This window comes from Cygnus olor, chromosome 5, assembly GCF_009769625.2.
Source record: "Cygnus olor isolate bCygOlo1 chromosome 5, bCygOlo1.pri.v2, whole genome shotgun sequence".
Classification (NCBI taxonomy): Eukaryota; Metazoa; Chordata; class Aves; order Anseriformes; family Anatidae; genus Cygnus; species Cygnus olor.
In genome coordinates this window covers 48,697,731-48,721,389 of record NC_049173.1, presented here as the reverse complement: position 1 = coordinate 48,721,389, position 23,659 = coordinate 48,697,731, and the positions used below count along the sequence as shown (strand labels likewise).

The following is a 23,659-nucleotide window of genomic DNA, read 5'->3' as shown; positions in this document are numbered from 1 at the left end:
TTGGAAGAGCCGATACGAACATTTGATAAAAACATTGTAGAAGTTGTCAAGTAATGGGAGTTATCTAGGCTAGAGTAAACTTAATAAAGTCAATCAAAGCTTTGAAGTTATAGAATTCCTTGGGAATGCCAAATATCAAATAAAGTTCAACTCACAAAAAAAAAAAAAACGGAACTGGCTTCAAATTCAAACAAAATTGAGAATGCTTTGCATGGTTTGGGAACCAAATTTGTAAGTATTCAGTATATGAGAATAAATGCAAGAGAAGTAATGCATAGTATCACTTCACAAAAGCTTTCAAGTGTCAAAAGAATGGGTACAACCTAGAGAAAGGTAAAGTTACATTATGAGTAACTGTCATGCAAAACATAAAGCAAATTGAACGCAAATGTGATCTTTCAAACTTTTACATAAGAATACTGAAAATATGAAGGCCTGGGGTCTTGTATGGAGTTTGTTCACACTGAAAGGGTAGAGGAACAAAACAGTAGAGAAAGGTGCATGTTGGTGAATTACAGGAAAATGAAAAATTGTTGCATGTAGTGGAAAGAAAATAATAACAAAAAAGTGAAACTTAAGCATGCCCCAGAATTCTTTGCTTATGCATAATCTCAGAAAATTTAATACCATGAGGAAGAATTGCTGGTTCCTACAAAAGGTGAAATTTGTGGAGTTATGAGTGGTACAAAATACCTTTCAGCATCAGGCATGTTAGTAGGGTTCTACTAGATGCCAACAAATAAAGAATGAATATGGTTGGCTCTTTGAGGGCCGTTGTATCCCTTTGCAACTGTGTTCAACTGAGTTGCTGGTTTTAAAGATGTGGTAATATTTTTCTTTATGAAGAGGATGTAAGATCGACATAGACCATAGATTCTTGTAACCAGAATAAAACAACGGAGACTCCAGGTAGTTCTTGAGGAAGGCAAGACAGAAAATGTGTTCCCTGACAAAAGTGGAGAAAGTATAACACATTGCTTAGGATGCTGAAGTTTGTAGAGACATTCATTACCAGGCTGCTTGTTTACATTAGAATTTAAGACTATTACATATATAAAAATATCCAGTGAACAAGGGATTTAAATTTCAATTAAGAGTTTAATATTTAAATAATATTGATTACACAAAGGAGCCCTTTGTTCTAAGTTACTGTGACAGTAGCTGGAAAACAATGCAGGAAGAAATTTGTTCACTTTTCAGATCTTCTTACAATAGGATGATCAAAACTTGAAACCAGTGATTTTGTGGGGGGATGCTAACTAAAGAATGTCAAAATGGTGAACTAGAAAATGGGGAAAATCTATGTTTACTGACAGTGACTATAAATTATTTATTACTGTTACAAAAAGCAGGACATATCCATCTAACATCTAATCATCCCTACAGGGATGTTTCAGCTTCAAATGCATGATTTGCACATTGAACTAAAAGCTTGCAGAGATCTAGCATTTGCAGACACACTTGTTTTAGAACATTTTATAGAACTTTGATACAGTGAAGTCTAGTGAGACTTTTTATACATGTCAGTGCTTTTAGGAAAAGCTTGGAAATAGAAAAAAAATAGTGCTACTAAGGATAAGGTCTTTCTGAGTGTAATTTAAGGTTGTTTGCACAGAAAGGCTGGAACACCATATCATAGTCTTCCATTGCTAATCAAAGGAACAAGTTTCAGAAGCAGATCAAACCCTGTTTTGTGTTACCATGTGTGGTGGTTTTACTCGGGTGGGCGGCCGAGCTCCACCACAACCGCTCTCTCACTCCCCCTCCTCAAAGACGCACGGGGAGAAAATATGATGAAAAGGGCTCAAGCGTTGAGATAAGGACAGGGAGATCGCACAGTCATTATCGTGACAGGCAAAACAGACTCAGCACAGGGAGACAGTAAGACTTATTACCTATTAATAACAAGCTAGAGAAGTGAGAAACAAAGGAAAGAAACCAAAAGCACCTTCCCCCCCATCCACCTTCTTCCACCTCCTCCCCCTGAGCGGTGCAGGGGAACGGGGTAATGGGGGTTACGGTCAGTCTATAGCATTTCTTCTCTGCCGCTTCTTCTCGGTCACTCTCGTCCCCTGTGCTGTGGGGTCCCTCCCACAGGATGCAGTCCTTGCCGAACTGATCCGATGTGGGCTGCCCACAGGCAGCAGCTCTTCAAGAACTGCTCCAGATATGGGTCTGTACCACGGGGTCCATCCCTCAGAAGCAAACTGCTCCAACCTGGATCCCCCATGGGCACCTGCTCCTGCGTGGTCTCCTCTCCACAGGCTACAGGTCTGGCCCGGAATCTGCTCTGGCAGGGGTCTTCCACAGGCCACAGCCTCCGTCAGTGCAGGTCCACCTGCTCCACCGTGGTCTCCTCCACGGGCTGCAGCGTGGAACCCTGCTCCACCGTGGTACTCCATGGGCTGCAGGGGGACAACCTGCTTCACCATGGTCCTCACCACAGGCCGCAGGGGACTTCTGCTCTGGCGCCTGGAGCACCTCTCCCCCTCCTTCTTCCCTGACCTTGGCGCCTGCAAGGCTGTTCCTCACTCCTCTCACTCTCCCAGCTGCTGTGTGGCGCAGCGTTTTTTTTTTCCCTGACTTAAATATGCTCTCACAGAGGCGCAAAACAACATCACTTATTGGCTCAGCTCTGGTCAGCAGTGGGGCCCTTACCAAACATGGGGCAGCTTCTAGATCCTTCTCACAGAAGCCACCCCTATGGCCCCTGCTACCAAAATCTTGCCACGTAAACCCACTACACCATGTCAATGGTTCCTCAGGTGTCACAAAAAATATGTCAGAATGCACACAACAAGGTCATGTAGAGAATGAAGAGTCCAGCTAAAAAGATGGTGATGCTTTAAAAAGGTCTCAGTTGGACAACAGTATGGAGGAAGAATTCAAACATATATTTGGCAAAAATACAGGTTCAGTTAAACCTGGATTCACATCATTGTTCCAGTGAAAAAGTAATTATTAATACAGAACAAAAAAAAAAAAAAAAGGTTGATCAGCTCCCTCTCTGAAAGCACAGGCATTGGAGCTCTTAAAAACTCAGTATTTCTTGTGTGCTGGCTATCAGATCCTCCTTTATGACCAGAAGATCCACTCAGTATCCAGTATATTTTCTGTCATGTAGAGACTTGCTTAGCAAGACCATAGTCCAGTCAGCACAGAGGTTTTGTACAGGCCACAAAATATCCTATAAATACAAGACCATTTTGTTTATTTTGGGGGTACACGTAGCTGTTTGAGGTTTAGTGACTTGCTGTATGCTGTGTTTGGGAACACCCTAGCCTCACTTTTAGAAAGTAATAAAGCTTTGTCTTAGCCTTCATATACCAGCTGCACTGTTCTTTTTAAAACCTCGATGCTACCCCAAGTGCTTCTTGGGTTGTGTGGGATAGATACAGACCTGTATGGGAATTCCCCAAAAGATTCTGGCCCCTGTTCAGTCTAACCATGGAGAGATTCTCATTGCTGAGTGTCCCATGAAACTGATTGCAGCAAGGATGTAGTAAGGCATTTACCACAGGGACAACAACCCAGAACAACATATCAGAGGAAGAGATAAATTTGGAAATGCTTTTATGGATTTTATTTTTTAACTTGCTAAAATAAGGTGGGACACAGAGGGGGATGATTTCCTAAATTCTTGATGAAAATCACTTTTATCAGGTGAATACAAGGTAGACTTTTTTTTCTTTCTAAAACCTCTGAAAAGTGCATGAGTGCCAATAGATCACAGTAGATGATATTAAAAAAACTGCTCAGAAAAAGTTATGAATGGGCAAGGTCCAAAGAAAATGTAAACTAAACAAAATGGTCTTGTATTAATAGGATATTACATAGCCTGTACAAAAATATCTGCTTTATTTTCAGTTGTTAGTCATACACACTGACATCATTTGTGTGTCTGCCACTCATGAGAGAAGGACCATGGTTGTTGTAAAAATAAACCTGATATCTTTATTTGTACACGTTTTATTATGAAAACATAAATGAGAAAGAGCTAGCTTCATTCCCCATTGAAAAAAATTTTAACATATTTTGTTTCTTTTTAATTTTATACCTAAAAGTCCACAGCAATAAATCTGGCTTAATCCAAACACACATACACACATATATATAATGTAAAGTACCTGCAAAATTTATTTTAATCATCTTTTGCATTGCTAGATATAATTCTTAAACTGTAAGTTAAACGGCATTTTTGAAACAAAACCCAGAGATATGAAGAGAACGCAATGTTTATAAGGGCTTTGTGAGTAAAGAATGAATAGCTTTCTGTATCACGAAGACAAAACAATAAGGAAGAATCTGTGCATCCCTGAGAAGGTTACCTGTGATTCAAATCTGTACTTGTATACCTTGTTGTGAGGTTAACAGATGCAACTTCTGTTCATAACAAGGAGCAGACAATCTTCATTCTCTTAGAAACAAAACAAAACAAAAGTTCTTAAAAAAAAAAGAAAAAACCACAAACTGTTATATTAGGGCACATCTGAAATGGACACAAACGATCCATTAGTGACCTGGAAAGAAGAAAAAAAAAATGCTAAAAAAAAAAAAAATAAAAATCAGATACTTTGAGAATTTCTGATTCGTCACCCTGCTCACAGTTTTGCTCTTTATGTTTTTCTATTATTATGTGCTTTTATTACAGTTTTTTTCATTTGCTACACGATGTCTAGTTATTCCTTCTAATTTTCATGTTCCCAAACTGTGGTCTACTGTGTCCTACAACTGTAGGACACTGGTCTTTTATTTTTACTTTCATCTCTTATTTTTGTTGCCTGCCCTGATATCACCATCTCTTCTGTTTCACCTAGAAGGCAAATGCAGGGGCCCGTTCTGGAAAATGTTCGGTTTCTTTAATTGTTACTGTGATTAAAGAAATTTTCTAGTGTTCACTGTCTAGTGAAAAACGGGGAGTTATTTCGGTGTCTCAAATATGCTCCAATGTAGACTTTTTTGGGAATCTTGTCAGATGCCTCCTGTGCAGGCACAGTTTACCACATCCAAGGTCTGCTCCCGGCTACATTCTCTTGTGTGACAGAAACAGAAGTAATTCAGTAGCGGTGATTCAAGCATCTGTTCTATCAGAAAGTCAGCAGTTCTCCGCATTAGAAATACTGACCCTTGCTACACTGCTTTTATTTCAGCGTGCTCTCAGCCAGTAGGGCAATCCAAATATATCACTAAGATTTTCATTTCTTGTGAAATCTACTTGTAAGTCGTTTTGAAAAAGAAAGATTATTAAACCCCTGCTGTGCTTGAAAATATTGCCAACAGACAGTGTTTGTGGGCAGGAGAAAAGTTGGTCTCCAGAGCTTTTGCACTTGTTAGATTAGTAAATAAAATACTGGAAAGGGAAAAACTACAGAAATGCTGTTTTGTTTCTTCAAGAGCATTTTGTACCTTGTGCGAATAAGTATGGCAGCAGAATTTAACCTAAGAGGTTTGCATAAGTATTGTTTTGCTATAAAATATGAAGGATGAAATTAATGTGAACTGAAATATTAACCTTACTTAGATTCATTGGTCTATTTACCTTCCTTACTGCCTCCTGACTTGATCAGTTTGACTGAAACTTCTAACAAATAATTATGACTCATCGCAGATAATAACCTAATTCATTTCTTCCAGTTACTTGTACCTGAAGAACAGGAGAGAGAGTTGTGCTTGTGACCAGCACATCAGAGTGCTGGGACAAACACAAAGCCTTGCTGCTGCTCCAGCAGGAGTGCTTGCTTTGCTATGGAGGCTGCAGGAAGGTAGTTAGGCCATAAAACCATCTACAAATCCCCATCATCTTAGCTCATGCCTACTTAAATACAGCCTACCTTCAGTAATCAGAAACTGGCCCAAAATATTCAATAGACATGGAGTACCAGCATGAGGAGCTATGAACTGGATATGTGCACACTCGTATCGTCTGACACAGCACTATGGACTCCAGATCTGAGCTGGTTTGGGATCTCTTTTCAGATTAATTCTCTCTGCTGTGTTCCTCCAGCCTGTAGTTTGGGCATTACTGTGGAGAAGAGCAAATTTGACTCTGCCAGCACCTTCCTCAGCAGAGATGGTGATAAAAGTTACACACTCATATATTTTTCCAATGCTTGATTTGAATTTCTCTTCAATATTCAAAGCAGTGTGAAAGAATTGTTTCTCACATTTTTTTCATCTCTCCTTCCCTTTCTCCAAAATATCGAAGAAACACCTAAACAACAGGAAAAAGATTAACTTCATAGAAAGTTTTTAACAAAGGTATAAGAGGAAGAAAAAGATACACAGGGCCAAATCTTGACTTGAACAGCACAGCTCATTCAGTTCAATTTCAGTTGAACTCTCTTTCCTCAGATTTAGAGGATTAAGGGCAGATTATTGTATTTGTAGACATTGACGTAGTGAATGGTTGTTCTGTTAACAATCCATCATTGTTAACTACTCCTCAACCTAGGGCCTGTTCCCAAACATCACTTGTTTTCTTTCTTAAGAAAATACAGGTGATAAAGGAAAAAAAGCTGCTTTGAGTCAGTATCCAGCCTGACATCAATTGTAGCCATGGTGACCGTGGCTGTGACACATACCCAAAACTTTAAGTTAAGGCTCCTCTACCTCACCGTCCACTTGTGGTGTGCGTGGCCACAGAGACTGATGGACAAGATGTGCAGTAAGATCAACCAGGAGACGTACAGTAAGATCAGGGTCTTGTAGTTAGACTGTTACTAGAAATCAGACAATTTAATACTGAATTACAGGTAGGTAAGGTAGTTTTTCAGATAAACTAGCGCGGTCATTTGGATTATAGAAATTTGACTAGATTACCCAAAGTCACAGCTGATCACACATTGGTTTTGGAGGCAAAACTGGAAGTTAAATGTAAGTTTTGAAAGTGAGGAATATTTCCTGTCCATGTTTATTTCTCTAATTTCAGTTCTCTGTGCGGTTATACAGCCAGAGATGGGGAAGAACTGCTGAATTTGCTTCTCCACTAAAAGAAATGTCTGTGGAGCCACAGTTGAATTTGACTGTTCAGGTCAATCATGCAAAATCATTAACTGCGGATACACAAGGCTTTCCTTCCAGATTGTACATGGACTGCACAGGAACATTTTCTACATGGCAGCTGGGGCACAGTCACTTGTTTGCATGCTGGAGGCCTTAACGTGGTTGTCATCAGGACTATAGACAATTACTTCCTTTCCAGTGTTGTTGCACTGATCTCAAGTTATGTCAGTCACTCTTGATTATGTATTTTAAAGCCAAAAACGATCTGCCCATAAGGCAGAACAGACAGATCCCGTTCATCATTAATCACAGGGAGGGGATGAGGGATACATGTCAGGAACAAATAGGGATGGGTAAAGACAAGGAGAAAAATTTAAACTAAAACCACATTTTCAGAAAAAGCTCTATCCTTAAGAGAAAGCAAGATTAAGTTGTAACTTATGCTGACCTTCATTTATTTGGCTTGTAAAATGTGACTCAAGGTGAACTTCAGATGCAGAGAACTTCCACCCTGCACGGTAGTTGTCTATTAGTTTACTTTTCTATTTACTGGGTCGTATCCAAACATTGGTTAAACATTGACCTTTTTGATATTGAAATGTATTTGAAGGAAAGAATTTGCCATTATAACACAAGATTAAGAAAATACATTTTCAGTTGTGACCTTTTTAAGGAATGTTTTAAGCAAAACTTTTCTTTAGTGAAATATGTATTCTTGGATATTGTCATTGTATTCTTGTCATTTGGAAGCTGTCCTTACTAAGGGCAGATGATTCTGAAAATTTACATCAAACAACAGTTATTTCTAAAAGAGAAAAGACTAAATTATAATATTATCTATCTCTGAAAGAAGTTGGGTCTCTGCCACAGGAAAAAAATACATAGTTTAATTAAAACAAAACAAAACAAAACAAAAAACAATAACAACAAACAAATCCGGAAGATAGATTGTTATATCAAGAAACACAACCATAGCTCAGGTTTGCACTGAGCCTTCCTATCTACAATTCAGATGAAAGACCTTTATATTTCATTAGGTAAATGGCACTTTTTAGCAATAACTGAACAATGGAATCAAGGTACATAACATGTTCAAACTTCAGTTTGAATGGAAGAGACACTATTACCATCCCTTTCAGATTAAGAAAGAAATTCTGAATTTTTCTGCTTTCTACTGTGAGTTCCAGAAGGCTTTCAGTTTACATAATTCCACCTCTCACTAAAAGTATTGAGATATTCAGCTGCTCATGATTTGCAAATATACTTCCTTTTAGCTCTGATGGCTCTTACATCAGCATAGGCTAGTTCAGATTTTTCAGCATGTTTTCAACTTTGCATTATTGCCATTGTGTTCATTTATTTTTTTCTCTTGGTTGTAGAATTTATTTTTTTTTTCCAGAAGATGATCTGTCATTCCCAATCCATATCATCATTTCTTTTCCCGGGAACAAAGAGTGCAGTTTATACAAGCACCAAAAATTGATTGTTGATATTGTGAACCAGTTTCAGATATACCCTGTAACAGCTATAGAAAATGGCTTGTATTTGGTTGTAATTTCCATTAAAATTTTAGCAAATAAGGATATCTAGAATAGTTAATTAATTGAAATTTCAATATTACAAGAAATTTGGAAATTGTTTGCACTGAAAATTGATGGAAAAATATTCTTACACCCTATTTCATGATTATTGCATAATGAAAGGAGCTATAATGTGGAAGAAAACAGCTTTTTTGTTGTTGTTTGGATTAATGTGAATTTTGGATAATATATCATGTAGTTAAGCTGTTTGAGATAAGGATGTTATATTAAAATTAGTTATAACATATATGCCATCAGTAAACTTAGAGAAGAGATAAAACACCTTATACTAGACTGGCACTATATATAAATTCCTTGTTATTTTTTTGGACTTTGCCAAAGCAGAATCTGGCTGGTATTAGGTATGATACTTTAATGACATTAAAGTATAAGATCCTGATAGACATCTGCTTATGCATATTTTCATGTTATTAAACTTTTTGGTATTTATTGGATTTTGATTTGAACTTTTGTTCATATAATTAAACATAATTCTTCTTTTTAAACTATAGTTTTGTTGTGAAAAGACATACCAGAATTCACAATGTTATTAGAGCATTAATTTTACTCTTGTAACATCAGATTCTTTTTTGTAATTCATATTGTGTGTAAAGAGACTGTGGCCTCCTCTTGCCATAGCAACCACATCTTTTGTTTTTACTAAAAGAAAAAGAAAAAAATAAACTTGAAATGGTAAAGCCTAATTATTAATTTTAGGAAAGTTATCCTTTGATTTACCATTGTTATGTCCTTCAGAGAGGAAAATGTTGATTAGAAAGTCTCTTGCTGATACCAAATTATCTATTACAGCATATCTCTTATGCACTATTTCGAGAGAGAAAGTAAAGAAATTAAGGCCACATTCTGAAAAAGCTTTCATGGGTACAAAAGATATATACATATTTTTTATTTATCCTTTAAGTTCCCCATTACCTACATTGGAATGCATGAAGTGTTGCCTGTTTTTATAGATATGTAGATTATTATGATTTTGGCTCCTGCTGAAGAATTTCTTATTAATGCTGAAGAATTTACTTATTAATAAAACCTGAGATTTATTTAAAAAGATTATTTCAATTTATTTTTTTTTTTTGGTAGGACAGAACCTACATCTTTATCTCAAATTTTGCATTTTGAGTATTAGGTTAAGTATGTGTTTTTCCTTCATCTCACTAAAAATTCATCTCGTCTCAGTACATCAACCATATTGCTAGTTTTTCCCCACATTTACCCCTTGTGTCATCTGCGTACCTCTTGCAGTTCCATCAGGTTTTCACCTCCTTACTTGGAACCCATAATGCTGTTCTTCCTTAATAAGAAGTCCAAAGGCCTAGTTATTTTCTTTGTAGATGTAATCTCTAGTCTTGAACCTGAATGGGGAAGGCTGGCTGCATTCTGGCAGTGCCTCATTTTCTCTTCTTCCTCTTTTCCATAGATGTTATGTCTTCAGGCATGTCTAAGAGTATTTCTGCTTTGCTCTTGCTGTTAGCAATTGCTAATATTTAATAGTCCATGCAATAATGATCTAAAGTGGGAGTGTTCTTGCTTTGCATGTCCACTTTTCGCCTTGTACTCACATATAGACTTAAAAAGCACATTCCTTCTCCCATCTTGACTTGAGTGTTTTATCAGCTGCTACCATAAACTTATGAAATTACTCTATGGTGCGATGTACCCAACTTCTTTCTCACAATACAAATGCTTTTTGGAGATTGAAATATTCATGTAATTTGGAAAATCAAAATAGCAGATCTGACAGATTAATGAAATACTGAATTAGGGAAGTCTTTCTTAATTGCTAAGTAGTTTTTGTTCACCCTATCTTGCCAGTCTGTGGAGTGAAATCAGGACTGAGATTCAAAAATGAAAACTCTCCTCACCATGTGTCTTTTACTGTCTCACATTTTGCAGTTTCTTTCAGTTGGTTGGAATCCTTTATTATTTGAAGTTAATAATGTATTATTTGAAGTTAAATCAGTGTACAGTAGGATGCTACGATACTTACAATATCTATATGTATATTATTAATTACGTCTTCCTACTTTCTTGTCTCATATTAAGAAATACACTCTATTCTTACATGAACAAAGGGTACATTGTTAAAAATGTATTGAAAGGTGATGAGTAGTTGGTATTGGGTGTATGAACAGGCTTCTGTTTTATGTAACATTGAGTTATCAGATTTACTTTGGGTAGAACTATACACAACCTTTAACCATTTTCAAGAACAACTGGAATGTATCAACATGTTTTTCATTATTTTTGCCCCAAATTTATATTTATTAATACTTTGATTTATGTATTATTTATTTTATTAAAATCATTAAAGTACAGATCCCGTTTCTTCATTTTGACTTGCATTTCAATGTAGAGATGCAATTTCCTGCTTATGTAAACATTAGCAATAGGTCTTAGGTAACTAAAAGAAAAGGAATGCTAAACATTTTTTATTTGGCTTTAGTGTCACTGTGGAGTTGTTGCTGTCTTCCAAGGTCAGTGCCCTCCCATGTTAGCTCCTAGCTTCCTAGCTGGCTATAGGTTTCCTCACATACATGAAGTCTGAGAGGTACTTGATACATTGTAAATTTAAAACCCATCCAGGTATAAGATTTTGCCTTAATGGGTGTTTCCGGGGATTTATTATGTACTTCTTACTGAACGTGATCTGTAAATATGCAATTCATGGAATCTGTGTATCTGAATGTACAGTAGAAAAGGGCATAAAATTGATCTATTTAAAAACATTTTTCTGTCAAATTTCTGTTAATAGACATCCACGCTCCGTAGGCAACAGCACAAATAGCTTAAGACTGCATTAATGACAAACTAGGTAAATGTTTAATTTCAAACGCAGTTTTATAGATCCTGATTTTTCAGACCAAACTTCTTACTACTCCTTTAGTATTATCAGGGCATATCTATAGATATCTATATATTATCTATATCTATAGATATATATCTAATATCTATAGATATATATCTAGATATAGATATCTATATCTATAAATATATATCTAGATATAGATAATATATAGATATCTATAGATATATCCTGATAATACTAAAGGAGTGGTAAGAAAAAAATTTATATATATATATATATATTTTTTTTTTGCCTATCATCAATTTGATTTTTCATCTGACTCTATAGTAGTGTAAATCAAGTTCAAATTCAAAGCCATTGAGTCGCAGCAGTTCCACTGATACAGAATTCAATTGCAGTCAGGCTTGGGGACTACAATTTTAAAGCTTGATAAGGCATGTTTTAACAGTGCAAAGAGTGCTCATGTTGGAGCTCATCAAAATAGCTCTGAGCAAGTTAATATCCCTACCATACTGCAATACCCTGCAGAGATATTATTCCAGGTCCTGAAAACCATATGCATATGTTAGGAAAGAGATGAGCTTGGGCTAATTAGCCTTGATTTTCAGCAGGGCCAGTTAGCTTGGCTGCTTAGCTAGCACACTGCTAATGGAGCTGTGCTGCTTCAACTTCCACAGGCTTATTTTTGGTAGCTCAGGGACCTCTAGACTGAACATTGTGTTTTGTACAGATGTACTCTGTAGACCTGTGTTGTACAACCGAGCTGTTCCCAATCAATCTATTTAGAAGAGCTACCTGTATTTTTATTGGTCTATAACACCATATTTATTCAAACAAAATAATGTGTGTTTTTTAATAGAACATTTATGTTCTTTCAATCTAAAATACAGTGATTGGTAAGAACTTCATCTCCAGTTGCTTACTAATAAAAACATACATTTTTATTCTGCAGTCTTTTGTTACAATGTTTGTTGTGTCCTAAGATTGCTATCAAGATAACTAGTACTAGAGTAAAAAGCTTTTTCTTCCTTTGGCAAATCATTCTGCTCCCTATTGTCATTATCTTCTACTGAGAAAAGTCACTGAAATGTTTCAAAAGACTGTACATTGTGTATCACACCTATGGGATATTCAAGTATATGCTGTATACTCAAACCATTAAATCATATTACTTGACCTACATTACAAATCTCTGGAGCTACCCACTAAATGAAGTGGTATCTTTGCTTAGGAAGTACGAAACATATGAAAGCTCTCTCTCTATATGCATATAAACAAAAACCCAATTTCAGTGTGGGTCCAGTGTTAAAACACATTCAGCACTTCAGGTTAATTTGAACAGGCAAGACAGAATTTTGGTATTAATGTGGCCATACATTCATCCCTGATAAAAGCAGGAATGCAAAAAGTGAAAATTGAAAAAAATATGTCAGGGCCACAAAAACTTCTGACACAAATGGTTTCGGGAAGGGGTTGCAAAGACTGATCAGGAAGAGTCTCATTTTAAGGTTACTCTGTGCCCCCTTTTGAGGCACTGGAATTTGAATTATTGTACAATGTTTGCTCTTACAAACACGATAGTCAATTGTTATTGAATGTGTTATGTAAATAATCTTGGTATTTATGTTAGAAGAGAAAAAAGTCTAATGTTTCCTATGTGTCTCTGTATTTAGTTTTAAGCATTGGTGAAGGTGGATTCTGGGAAGGCAGCACCCGGGGACATATTGGATGGTTTCCTGCAGAATGTGTTGAAGAAGTTCAGTGTAAACCAAATGAAAGCAAACCAGGTAATCAGATCAAGTTCTTGTTGAATTCTAACAATGACAAATGTGATGTATCTGGACAAGCAGAGAAGCAGCCTAGATGGTAATGTGTTATACAGCAGTGCTTTTATGCAATATTAGAAATTGGAGAATTAAATAAAGCTGAGCTGCTGAATTAAAAAATAAAGATGGGTTTATTGATCAGATTTTACTGGATGCTGTCCAAGCAAACAGTCTTTCTCATGAGGGACTATGCTGTGAAGTACTGCAAAAGCTCTAACATAGCAGTGCATTCAGACATTTTGTAAAACATTATGCTGTGTTTTATTTTCTTACAGTATTGGAGAATGACTAATTAGATAAATAATAGAAGGAAAATTGGTCAGTCATCTCCCAATCTGAGGTAGTCATAGAATGTATTAATCTCTTTTTCATGGGAGTAAGGTTCCCTCTGTTGACCTTTTGCTAAATTTTAGAGGAGGCATCCATTAGGGCATGTCCCACTACAATCTTACTGATAAAAAATGAAATAGAATTCTCTGTTATTGTACGCTTCAACTGCCATAAGTAAAGGAAGAGTGACTTTAGGCAAACAGTCTTTACTGTTCATGTATAATAAAAGAAAGAAAATATGTACACTGAAGCATGTTATTTTAAGAATTACCTAACATCTCATAATTTCTCTCCTTTTAAGAATTAAGATATGAGGGCATACTCTCTAATTAAATGCTCATTATAAATGAGCTCTAAGAATATAATTAATGTTCTCCATGAGTGTGTGCAGTTTTAAATTAACTATTGATGTGTTTTGGATCTCTGATGTATTAAGAACTTCCTGGCAATACACAGAAAATACACTAAAATTTATACATAATATTGTTGATTCATGAACATTATTATTTTATATGTGCCATTATAAACTACACAGGCATACTATTTTTTTACTTCTTGCATGTGCACTAAATAGGGGTATATGTATAAACAAGATATAATGAAATAGAATTCACTGGACAAGGTAATTCCAGGGTAGTAAGGATTTGGAAATGTTTGCAAGATTTGATAATAATTTTAATTTCCTTGCTTACAATGGAAGCTGAGGTAAGATGAACATGAAAATGTAGATTCTATAATAAGAAAGCTTTAAAAGAATGAGGGAATGAGGCATTGGGAACACTGCTCTAGATAACTATGCACTGTGTGAAAAGGTTATACTTCCTCTTCCATTTCTCTTTTGAGAAATTAAAAAAAAAAAAAGGAAGAGGGGAAGAGGCAAAACCAAAACCTAATGTTTGAGAGAACAGATTTAGCCTCTAAAATAGTGAGAATAGTTGTGATAGTTGTGTAGCTTCTGAAAGGGCTGAAGAAAAAACAAAAACAAAAACAGAATTTAAAGTCATAGAGGAATATTTAACAAAAGGAAGATTGAGGTTGGAAATGGCAAATCTAGGAGCAATGAAGTTCTCAAGTACTAGAAAGGAATAACAAGTTGAAATTCCAGTGTAATTTCAGTTTTTGGAAACGCTATGGAAAATGAATAAATTCAGTCTGTGTGGGACATGAGTTATGGAAGAGCCACATATCAACTGTTCTGAAGGTCCTTCAATAACACATTGTGGCCACTCAATTGAAAGACTTCAGAAAGACGTCTATCTAAGTTATCATAAACGTGTTTCTTGATTCATAGCAGCTCTGTATTAAATTTGAGTTGTGCATCTGTGTCCAAATATGAAAAAAATATCTGGGAAGGGGCATTAAGTGAAGTTCTGAAATAGGAAAGAAGTTTTGCATCACCTTTAGTCATATGCAGTGGTTTTGAAAAAAGAAGGTAATCAAACTTGTTTGTCACAAATCCTTTAAGCTCTTTTCAAGAAACAGTGTAGGAAGTAAATTCAATATATCATGATTGTTTTAATATGTGACAAGGTTATTTGCAAGCAAATATTGCTTTGATCAGACAAAGTAAAATGCAAATTAAGAAGAAAAATGTTGTGAGAATAGCAAAAGGATTACCAAATCTGGAAGTGCTGAAAGAATATCAACAGAAACATCTTACGAATTTTCTGACATGAAATTACGAAAACTTATGCCACGTGTCTGGCAAAACAGAAGAGCATTTACTCAAATTTATACTTACTGCATACTATTGTCTTTCTGATTGTTCTTGTATTTGTTTATTGTTTAATGTTAACACTAGTTGAAGTCCTTAAATACAACATTCTTCTTCTCCAAAAAAGAAGAAAATATAATTAAACAAACTTGAATGGGCACATTTTCTATACCTTTGAGTGCATTCATGTATTTTGCTGGGCTGTCTGGAAAAAAATTAGTCTTCTGGCCTGCAACTAGGGCATAAATGAGGTACATGCTTCTGTGTGTGATGTGATAGAGGCTGGGGCCATGAGCGTAAAATATGTGAAATGCACACTATGCACCATATTATTATTGAAGTATGGTATGGACTGAAAGCGGCTGATCACTGAATTGCTCAATGCAGTCAGTTTCATTCCTTTTGCATAGGAAACAATGGAAATGAAAGAAGAGAGCTTTACAAGCAAAAATCAGTCTGTACTCCCTCCGAGTACAAATGCAAAAGTAATTTAGAAAAAATGTGTTAAGCATGGTGAAATGATTAGAAATTAAATTAGGTCTGCTGGGACTGCTGAAAGAACATCAGCTGAGAAACATCATAAACATGTGGAAGTTGCAAGAATTTGCATCTTGGACTTTGCAAAGCAGCAGAACTCCTTATGATAATGATTTAGTAAGTAGATCGTCTTAATGTGTAGGAAATGAATTTCAAACTCAGCTCTTTTCAGACCAGGACCAAAGCAACAGTTCTTTCCTACAAATGAGATTTAGGAACATTTCTTCAAACAGCTTCCCTTTGCTATTAAGTTTGAATAATTATGTTTAATAGTAGCTTGTCATTTGCACACCATGAATGAAAGAAAGAGAAATAGTTCTTGGAAAAAACAAACCACAATTAAACACTACATGCCCAGTAAAACTGGCGGGCAGGTGTTTCGTGTCATGCTGATGTATAATCTCACTTGTAAGACAAGTTCAATTTTCAGGGAACTTCATTGCCATCCAGACTCTCCTGTGGAAGTAGGCAGCACATAACAGCACCTGGTTCCTGTGATCTCTTCAAAGATATCATGCTAGCTTGGCAAGTTCTGTTTTCCAAAAAAAAGTCATATTGACTGGCATTAATTCTATACCCCTTCTTTAATCCTTCATTAATTGAGACTTGTAGGAATTATTCCATTATTTTGCTAGGATTGATGCTAGGCTTATAGGCTTTTAATTATCCAGCCTGTCTCATTACCCTTTAATAGCACTGGCAAAGAACATGTTTTCTTTCAGTCTTATGAAGTTTCCTTGGTATTTCAAGACCTAATGAAAAACGAATAATGACAAAGAAAATAATTATCAGTGGTCTGCTAAATTCCTTTGCTTGCTTTTTAAAAATTCTTAGGCACGAAATCTTTGTACCATCTCATTTTAAACAGTGTAGCTTTAGTAAGCAGTTTTTAACGTTCACCAGTATCTTTGTTAGAGTCAAAAGTATTCCTTCAGGTGAGATTGATACAGCATCTTATTTTTTTCTCCCAGAACAAAAACACAATACAAATGTTACATACTTTTTCTTTCTGCATTGACAGTTTTCCTATGTTATTTAGTTATGAACAAATTCCATTCTTGATTTATTTTTATATATTCCTAAATATTTAAAAATATACCGTTTTCATGTGTGCCAAAGTGTTCTGGGTGGATTAGAATGATGCTCTGTGCAGGAGAAGCTTCATACATATGAAATCCAAGTTAACTGAAATTTATGGAAATGTGAGGCACTACCCTGGGTTAACAGACATCTTAAAAGGATTTACTAGCTAAGGGGTGCAGCTCATAGGATCACAAGTCATCTTGGATCTCTGGCAGCAATAGTTTGTATCCACCAAGAATGCACTATGACATAGCTTTAATTTTTCTATCTGTAAAAGAGCAAGGCTTCCTTTTACCCATTTACTCTACCCTTAAAATTCGTTTTCATTCTTAAAAATATTAAGAATTGCTGCCTAGTACCTTCCAATGGAAAATGATTTACAGAAGAATAAGTTGTCCATAAAATCATCTGTCCATCATCAATAGAAGACACACTTTTTTTCCTCCTACTTAAGTATAGGTATTTTCATTTGTTTTTCTTCCATCATAAGGTATTACTCTGACTTAAGAGATTTGCTACAAATATGTTTTTTATTGGACTTGTGATTTTATATTCCATGTCCTTCAGCACTCAGATATAGATAACCTGATTGCTTGTAGCTGAGGTGAAGTATTCATTTAGTTTTCAAGCTAGAAGTTATCTTTAATTACATTCCATCTTTACTGTATATTATTCCTTCCTGCTGTGTTCTCTCTACTGATGTGCCTGTAGAACTCTTAGATTTTACAGATGATACTGAAATGCAGGCAGACTCAGCATGTCTTTTAGTAATTCTCACTATAGTAATTCTCTTTCATCTCTTGGCCTTCTCAGTGTACCTTTCCTTGAGTTCCTTGCTCATCTTTCATATCCTCTTTGGGGTGATTTTTCACTAAGTAGCAAACTCCATGCGTTTTTGTCCTGTGGCCTTAGGGTACACATTATACATAGTTGTAGCATGTCTAATTCAAAGAGTGAGGAGATGTGACATTACAAATCTCTGTGCTCCATATACCAGTTGAATTCCTAGCAAGTTGACTTTATTTCTCAAATTTTGTCCTTTTCAAATACACATCTTTTATTTACCTTTCAATTCAGTTTAATAGCCAAGTTTGTCTAAATCCTGTTTTACTTTTCCTTCCAGTTTTCTACAATCCTTTGTTTCTGACTTAATACTGCTCAGCTTCTCATTTTCTATCCATCTTTTTTTCTTTCCTTCTTTTTTTCCCTTCTTTCTGAAGCTGCTCTACTAAATGAGATTGAGCGTTTTGCTTTGTTTACAATAACCTTATAGATACTATTAGGTTTTTGTAGCCATCTTCCTAGCTGGTGATTTTTAGACACCTGATGAAATGTTCTGGAATGACTACCAGTTATCATCCATGATTTTATATTCACAATATTTCTATTTTACTTTAAATAGTCGTTACTTTTCTAAGGTTGTACTTCACAATGCTCTCTTTGCATGTTCCTACATAAAATCTAGACTGGGATTTCTCACCTGTCAAAGTAGCGCTTTTCCTTCTACTACAGATGGAAGTCAGAGACTTTATCTACATTAGCAAGTAGTCCAAGAGATGGAAAGCAAATCCAAAGAATGAACCCAGCATCTGTAACACGGGAGTCCTGAGTGTTTATTTCAGACTATTTCTAATCCAGGCACGTTGCTTGAACAACCACCAGTGGCATCTTTCATTTAATTTCCTCCTAAAAGAATCCAGTTTGCAAACTCTGAGGCTGCTCAGTCTTGCGGGCTACAGCAGAGTAGGCAGTACTTAGAAAGCACGTTCCTGGCCCAGACTAAAATGCTAATGTAGACGTGTGCATGCTGACCTCTAGTGTCATTGATGCTCAGAGCAGATGCTACCTAGCATCTAAAATGGGATTTCTGCCTCCAAATGTCCGTATCCAAACGTTCAGCATAGCTTGCTTCTGAGTTTTCAGCAACTTGAAAATACAGTTTTCCAGTAGGTAAGATTTTTCGGTAATACAATAGTTCCTTTACCTGTTTCTTTTTACCTATGTAGCCATGCAATGATGTGGATGTGAGCATCCACAAAAACAGCATTCTGTTTTATGGTGAAGATCAGGAATATGCTACCCATTGCATTTTTGTATAAACTGCATTCCATTTCAACAAAAAGTGGGAAAAAAATAACCTATCCTGGAACAAAAAAGTCAGTGTGAAGAACTAGATATGAGTTGGCTTCAAGCCAATCCTCAAAACCCAGGTGATTTAGGAGCTTGTTTCAATACTAGTCAACCAATTCTGACAAATCTCTCTAGCTGAGGATGCAAATCAACTCTAGTTTTTGTCTCAAGTAGTGGAAATTTAAGGAATGAATCTCAGCAAGTTTCTGCACTTTAGCTTTGCTGAGCAAAGCATTTGTGTTCTCAGTGATGATAAACAGCAGTTTGGGAAAAGACTTCTAAAATGAATCATCACTCTATAATAATACTAATTCAGAAGCCGAGGTAACTCAAGAGCTGTTTTTGTCTACACACGAGCTATAGGATGGAGCAATGTGCTTCCCACACAACCTGGTGATGTGTGTTCTGTCTGATCAAGGGCGACTTAAAAGACACTGCAGACTTCCAGTCCCTGCTCTTCTGACCAAGATGTAACAGAAATTTCTTACTATAATAGTAGTATTTGTAGCAAGAATATCTGTCCTTCGGAAGACTGAGTCTACCAACTGATTTCACTGGTCAGATAATCCCTCTCAAATTACAGTGATTTTCTTTTGCTAACAGTATGAGCTTGGTTTCAAGAAAGAGTAAAATAAAGCATTCCATGATTTATCCAGTTTTTGAGAACAGCATAAAGCAAAACCATGAAATAATTATTCAAAATATAGAAAATATAAGCCTAGATCTAGAGCTAAGCCTGTCTGCATCTTTATCTCTGAATAAGTAATTTTTAATTCATAATATTTTACTGTTTCATCTCCTCAGCTGACATGCACTTCATCCCTTTCACTCTGATCTTCATTCTTGCTAAGAGCCACTTAGGAATAACTCTAATCAGTTGAAAAGGAGCAACACAATTCTCTAAAGCATTGAAATAGGCTAAAATTAAATTGCACAGCAATACAAAATTAAACTTATATGTTAGGAAACTCAACATTTCCAATGCATCTGGGATTGCTGATGTGTGAAGTCAGACATGCAAGTGCACATTTTTTTTCCTTTTCTGATTCTTGCATCTTTTCTTCTATGTCCATCTAACAATAAAGGATAAAAAAGTGCAAACTCTGATGAGTGTCTCAAAAAGAAAGCAGTTACCATTATAGTACCTTCCTTTTACTTCCACTGTTGCCTTCACATTTTCTGCTCAAAATTCCAGTCCATCTAATGTGAAGAAGTAACTTCCAAAGCTTGTGAACATATAAAGAAGCCAAAACTTTCTAATGTTACTTAAGTATGAAAAAGATAAAGGTATATAATGAATGATTTATTAAGTGATGCAAACTTCTTAGGAATTTAAGCCCTGTTATTAAAGACAGGATACTTGAGCCTGTGGCAGAATTTAAGAAGCACTATTATGCAGTGTACTAACAATCTAGAAATAACACGTAACTTTTGGATTCCTCATTGTTCTTGTGAAAACTACACAGACTAACACTTTTTTTTTTTTTAAAACCATCAAAGTCCAGGGTCAAATTATTTGTGTTTTAACCAATCATTTGGCATATCTCCATTGTTAGTAGGCAAAATCCATAGCTTTTTCCTTCTGGAATTTTGCATCATTTCAGATTTTATTAAGAATTTATACATTTATATTAACATCTCTCCCCTGTACTAATAGTTCTTTTTTTTCTTGGTTAGAGTTACTTGCTAGTATCTTATGATCTTACAATCAAATATATTTGGCCTTTGCTCTTTCTGTAAATATCTTCAATTACAGTATGTTATATTACAGTAGGAGTAGGGTTTTAGTGTTTATTTTTTATTCTACATTCCACCCCCCCCCCCTTTTTTTTTTTTTGGAAATACTGCTTAATAAGGATTTGCTGATACACCTATATACGTATTATTTATCTCAGAATATAACTTCTGTTAAAATAATTCTGGGTATGTATTTGGATTAAATTAAGTGTGATATTTCATTTAACTCATTTCATTTAGCATAACCTAAAAATTTCTTTAGAAAACCACTTACTTAAAATGGCTGACACAAAGCAAGGCAAATCTTATATGTATTCTGAAAGTGTTGATAAATCACCTTTTCGTCTGTATTCTCTGGTACTAAATGACATTCAGTTTTTTTGCCCCTCTTATTTTTAATGGTTCAGATTAAAGGCTTGACAACAGGGGCTGAAAACTCTTTGAAACACTCCCCAGTTATCAAAGATCAAATTCATAATAATTTAAGGAAGATGATAGAGTGTCTGCTTATAGTAATGGCAGTGCTGGAGGTGATCAAGAAAATGATACCTAAATAGCAGCAGCTGGTAGATAATCCATAGTCTGATCTTAAATTTTGTCACTGCTTTTTGCTTTCACACCTGCCTGCAACAAAAGGGAGAGGAAAGTGGCCTTTTCCAGCCTGCTAATAGATCTGTGAGTGCCTGATGGCGAAAAAATGACTTGATAATATACCGCTTGATGACAGTAACTGAACATTGTAGAAGTAGCATGAAAACAAGCATGCTATTTTGATTCATTAAAAAAAAAAAAAAAGTTATTACATTACATACCAATTGCAGCTTTTATTCTGTAGTGAAAACCATGTAAGTGGAATACATCTTTTGCCAGAAAGCTGTTAATTTTATTACTGGATTGGTGTCAAAGGGAAACTCTGGCATCTCAACTTGCCTTGTGAACTGTTAACCCCAGCTGGTGAGGTAAGGCTTTTAATTTCTTCTTAAGGAGATCATTTTCTCTCTAACTGGCATACTTTTCTTGGTATGTCAGCTCTAGGTAGGCAGCCCCAGACCTTTCCAGTATCTCAGGTGGCCTGGGATGTGGCCACAGAGCTTGCAGAGAAGTTATTCTACTGGGGGACCTCACACCATCTCCTTTCAACTTATCTCTGATGCTTCCTCAGTCTCACTCTGACATCTCACAGGTGTCTTTTTCTTAGTATCAGCCACTCCCTGTTCTGCCTGGAGGGCAGAGTCAGAAGGCACCAGTTAGCAGCTGCAGCAGATATTCTGTGGCATTGGTTTTAAGGGTTGGGCTTTGAAATGTCTCATGCCAGGGCTGTGCTTACTCAGGCAATCAATATTGCAGTGTGCGTTTATGTAGTGAAGTGAAAGAATATCACAGTGATATTGATAGCCTTATTTTTCAAACCAGGGACAGGTTATTTGTCTTCAATTAAAACAGACAAACCCAAGCAAATGTTTCTAATTCTGTACTCAAAAAATATATTGAATTTTAAATGGTAATTAAGCTTGGCTTCATTATTTGTAAAAACAGGTCACATTTGGAATGGAGTTTTGAAATTTGTGTCTGCTTACTGATTTGAAATGGAAGATGCCCCCCTGAGTTTCTTAACCCTCAATTCAGGCCCTGCATTGTTAGCTGTCTTGGGGTGGAAATTGTTGGGTTTAGACAAAGGGGCATTTGTTATTTACTGTTGTTTGAAGAAACTGCTGTGACTCCTCATGAAGAATCAAACACTACACAACTGTGTAAAGAGAGCAATTAGTAAACAACTTAAAGAATGAATTAGTTCTGCAAATACCAAAAAATAGCTCTAAAGGTCAAGATAATTTTGATTTACAAGTGAAAAGGACTTCAGTGTATTGTTTTAGGACTTTTTAGTAGCCAAAAGTTCTACTAATTAAACAAAAATCACAAGAAGCCATAGTCTTTAGTTCATGTTTATAGATATTTTATGCACATTCCAACACTAGTTTAATGATATCTAGAGAGACATTTCAAATAGTTACGTATTTTGGCTGCTCTCATGGCAATAATAAAAGGAATTAAATTTAATTATCTGTATGACAAATTAGTACTTCAAGGAAATTAAATATAATGTATCCTTGTCTCATTTTTCTAAAAATTCCTTACATTAAAAAAATTAGTTTGTGTAGTAAAGGTTAACAGGAAACCTCTAGAAGTTATAATATTAACTTTGGCTGAATAGTTAAAATGTTCGATCATATGAGTTAAGAAAAGTATTTCTACTCTGTTAGATACATTTCTGGGTAACAATATACTTCAGGAGATGGAAAGCTGAAGTTAGGTAACAAGAGTAGAAGTCTTTGCAACCACATTGCTATGAATGATTGAAAGTACTGCTGTTTCAGGGTGTGCTGAGAATGTTCATACATGTTATGAAAGATAGGCATGGTCAAACCAAAAATGGACTGAGGAAAACAATTCAGTCAGATACCAACAACATCGAGAAACAGCAGATAGGGATTAGAAAACCGTGGCAGTGGAAAAGATGTGCTTAAAAATGATTCCGCGTCATAAGTTTTGGCCAAGGTATATTTGCAGGATGGAAGGGAAAGGAAGGCCTTTCGCATTTTCAGCACATCTGCACTTAACAGATTACCAGCTGCGAAGTGCCTTGACACAAGAACAACCCAACATTTCTGTAAAGTTTTAAATTAAATTAAAATTCATGCAGATATGCTTATACGTGGCTATGTGAAAGACAAAGAAACTTACCACTTTCTCAGTTACTAAGTAAGTTGTTATGGTTGTAGTTATATATCTCCTGCATGTACAGCATTGTCTGTATAATCACATCCTTTTTGGGTGCAAAATTTGTGCAGCAGTATGTTATTTGTCAGTTACAATTATTTTCCATTCACAGTTTTCT

At 35.7% G+C, this 23,659-nt stretch overlaps 1 protein-coding gene across 3 annotated transcripts in view; it reads left to right on the top strand.

Annotated features, from left to right (window-relative positions):
- The window catches only part of SHANK2 (SH3 and multiple ankyrin repeat domains 2), a 350,898-nt gene that overhangs the window by 136,161 nt on the left and 191,078 nt on the right, over positions 1 to 23,659 (top strand). For all 3 annotated transcript variants that reach the window (XM_040558301.1, XM_040558303.1, XM_040558302.1), the window contains exon 15: positions 13,080 to 13,193. In XM_040558301.1, coding sequence (XP_040414235.1) covers positions 13,080 to 13,193 — 114 coding nt within the window. The remainder of the gene's footprint in view (positions 1 to 13,079; positions 13,194 to 23,659) is intronic.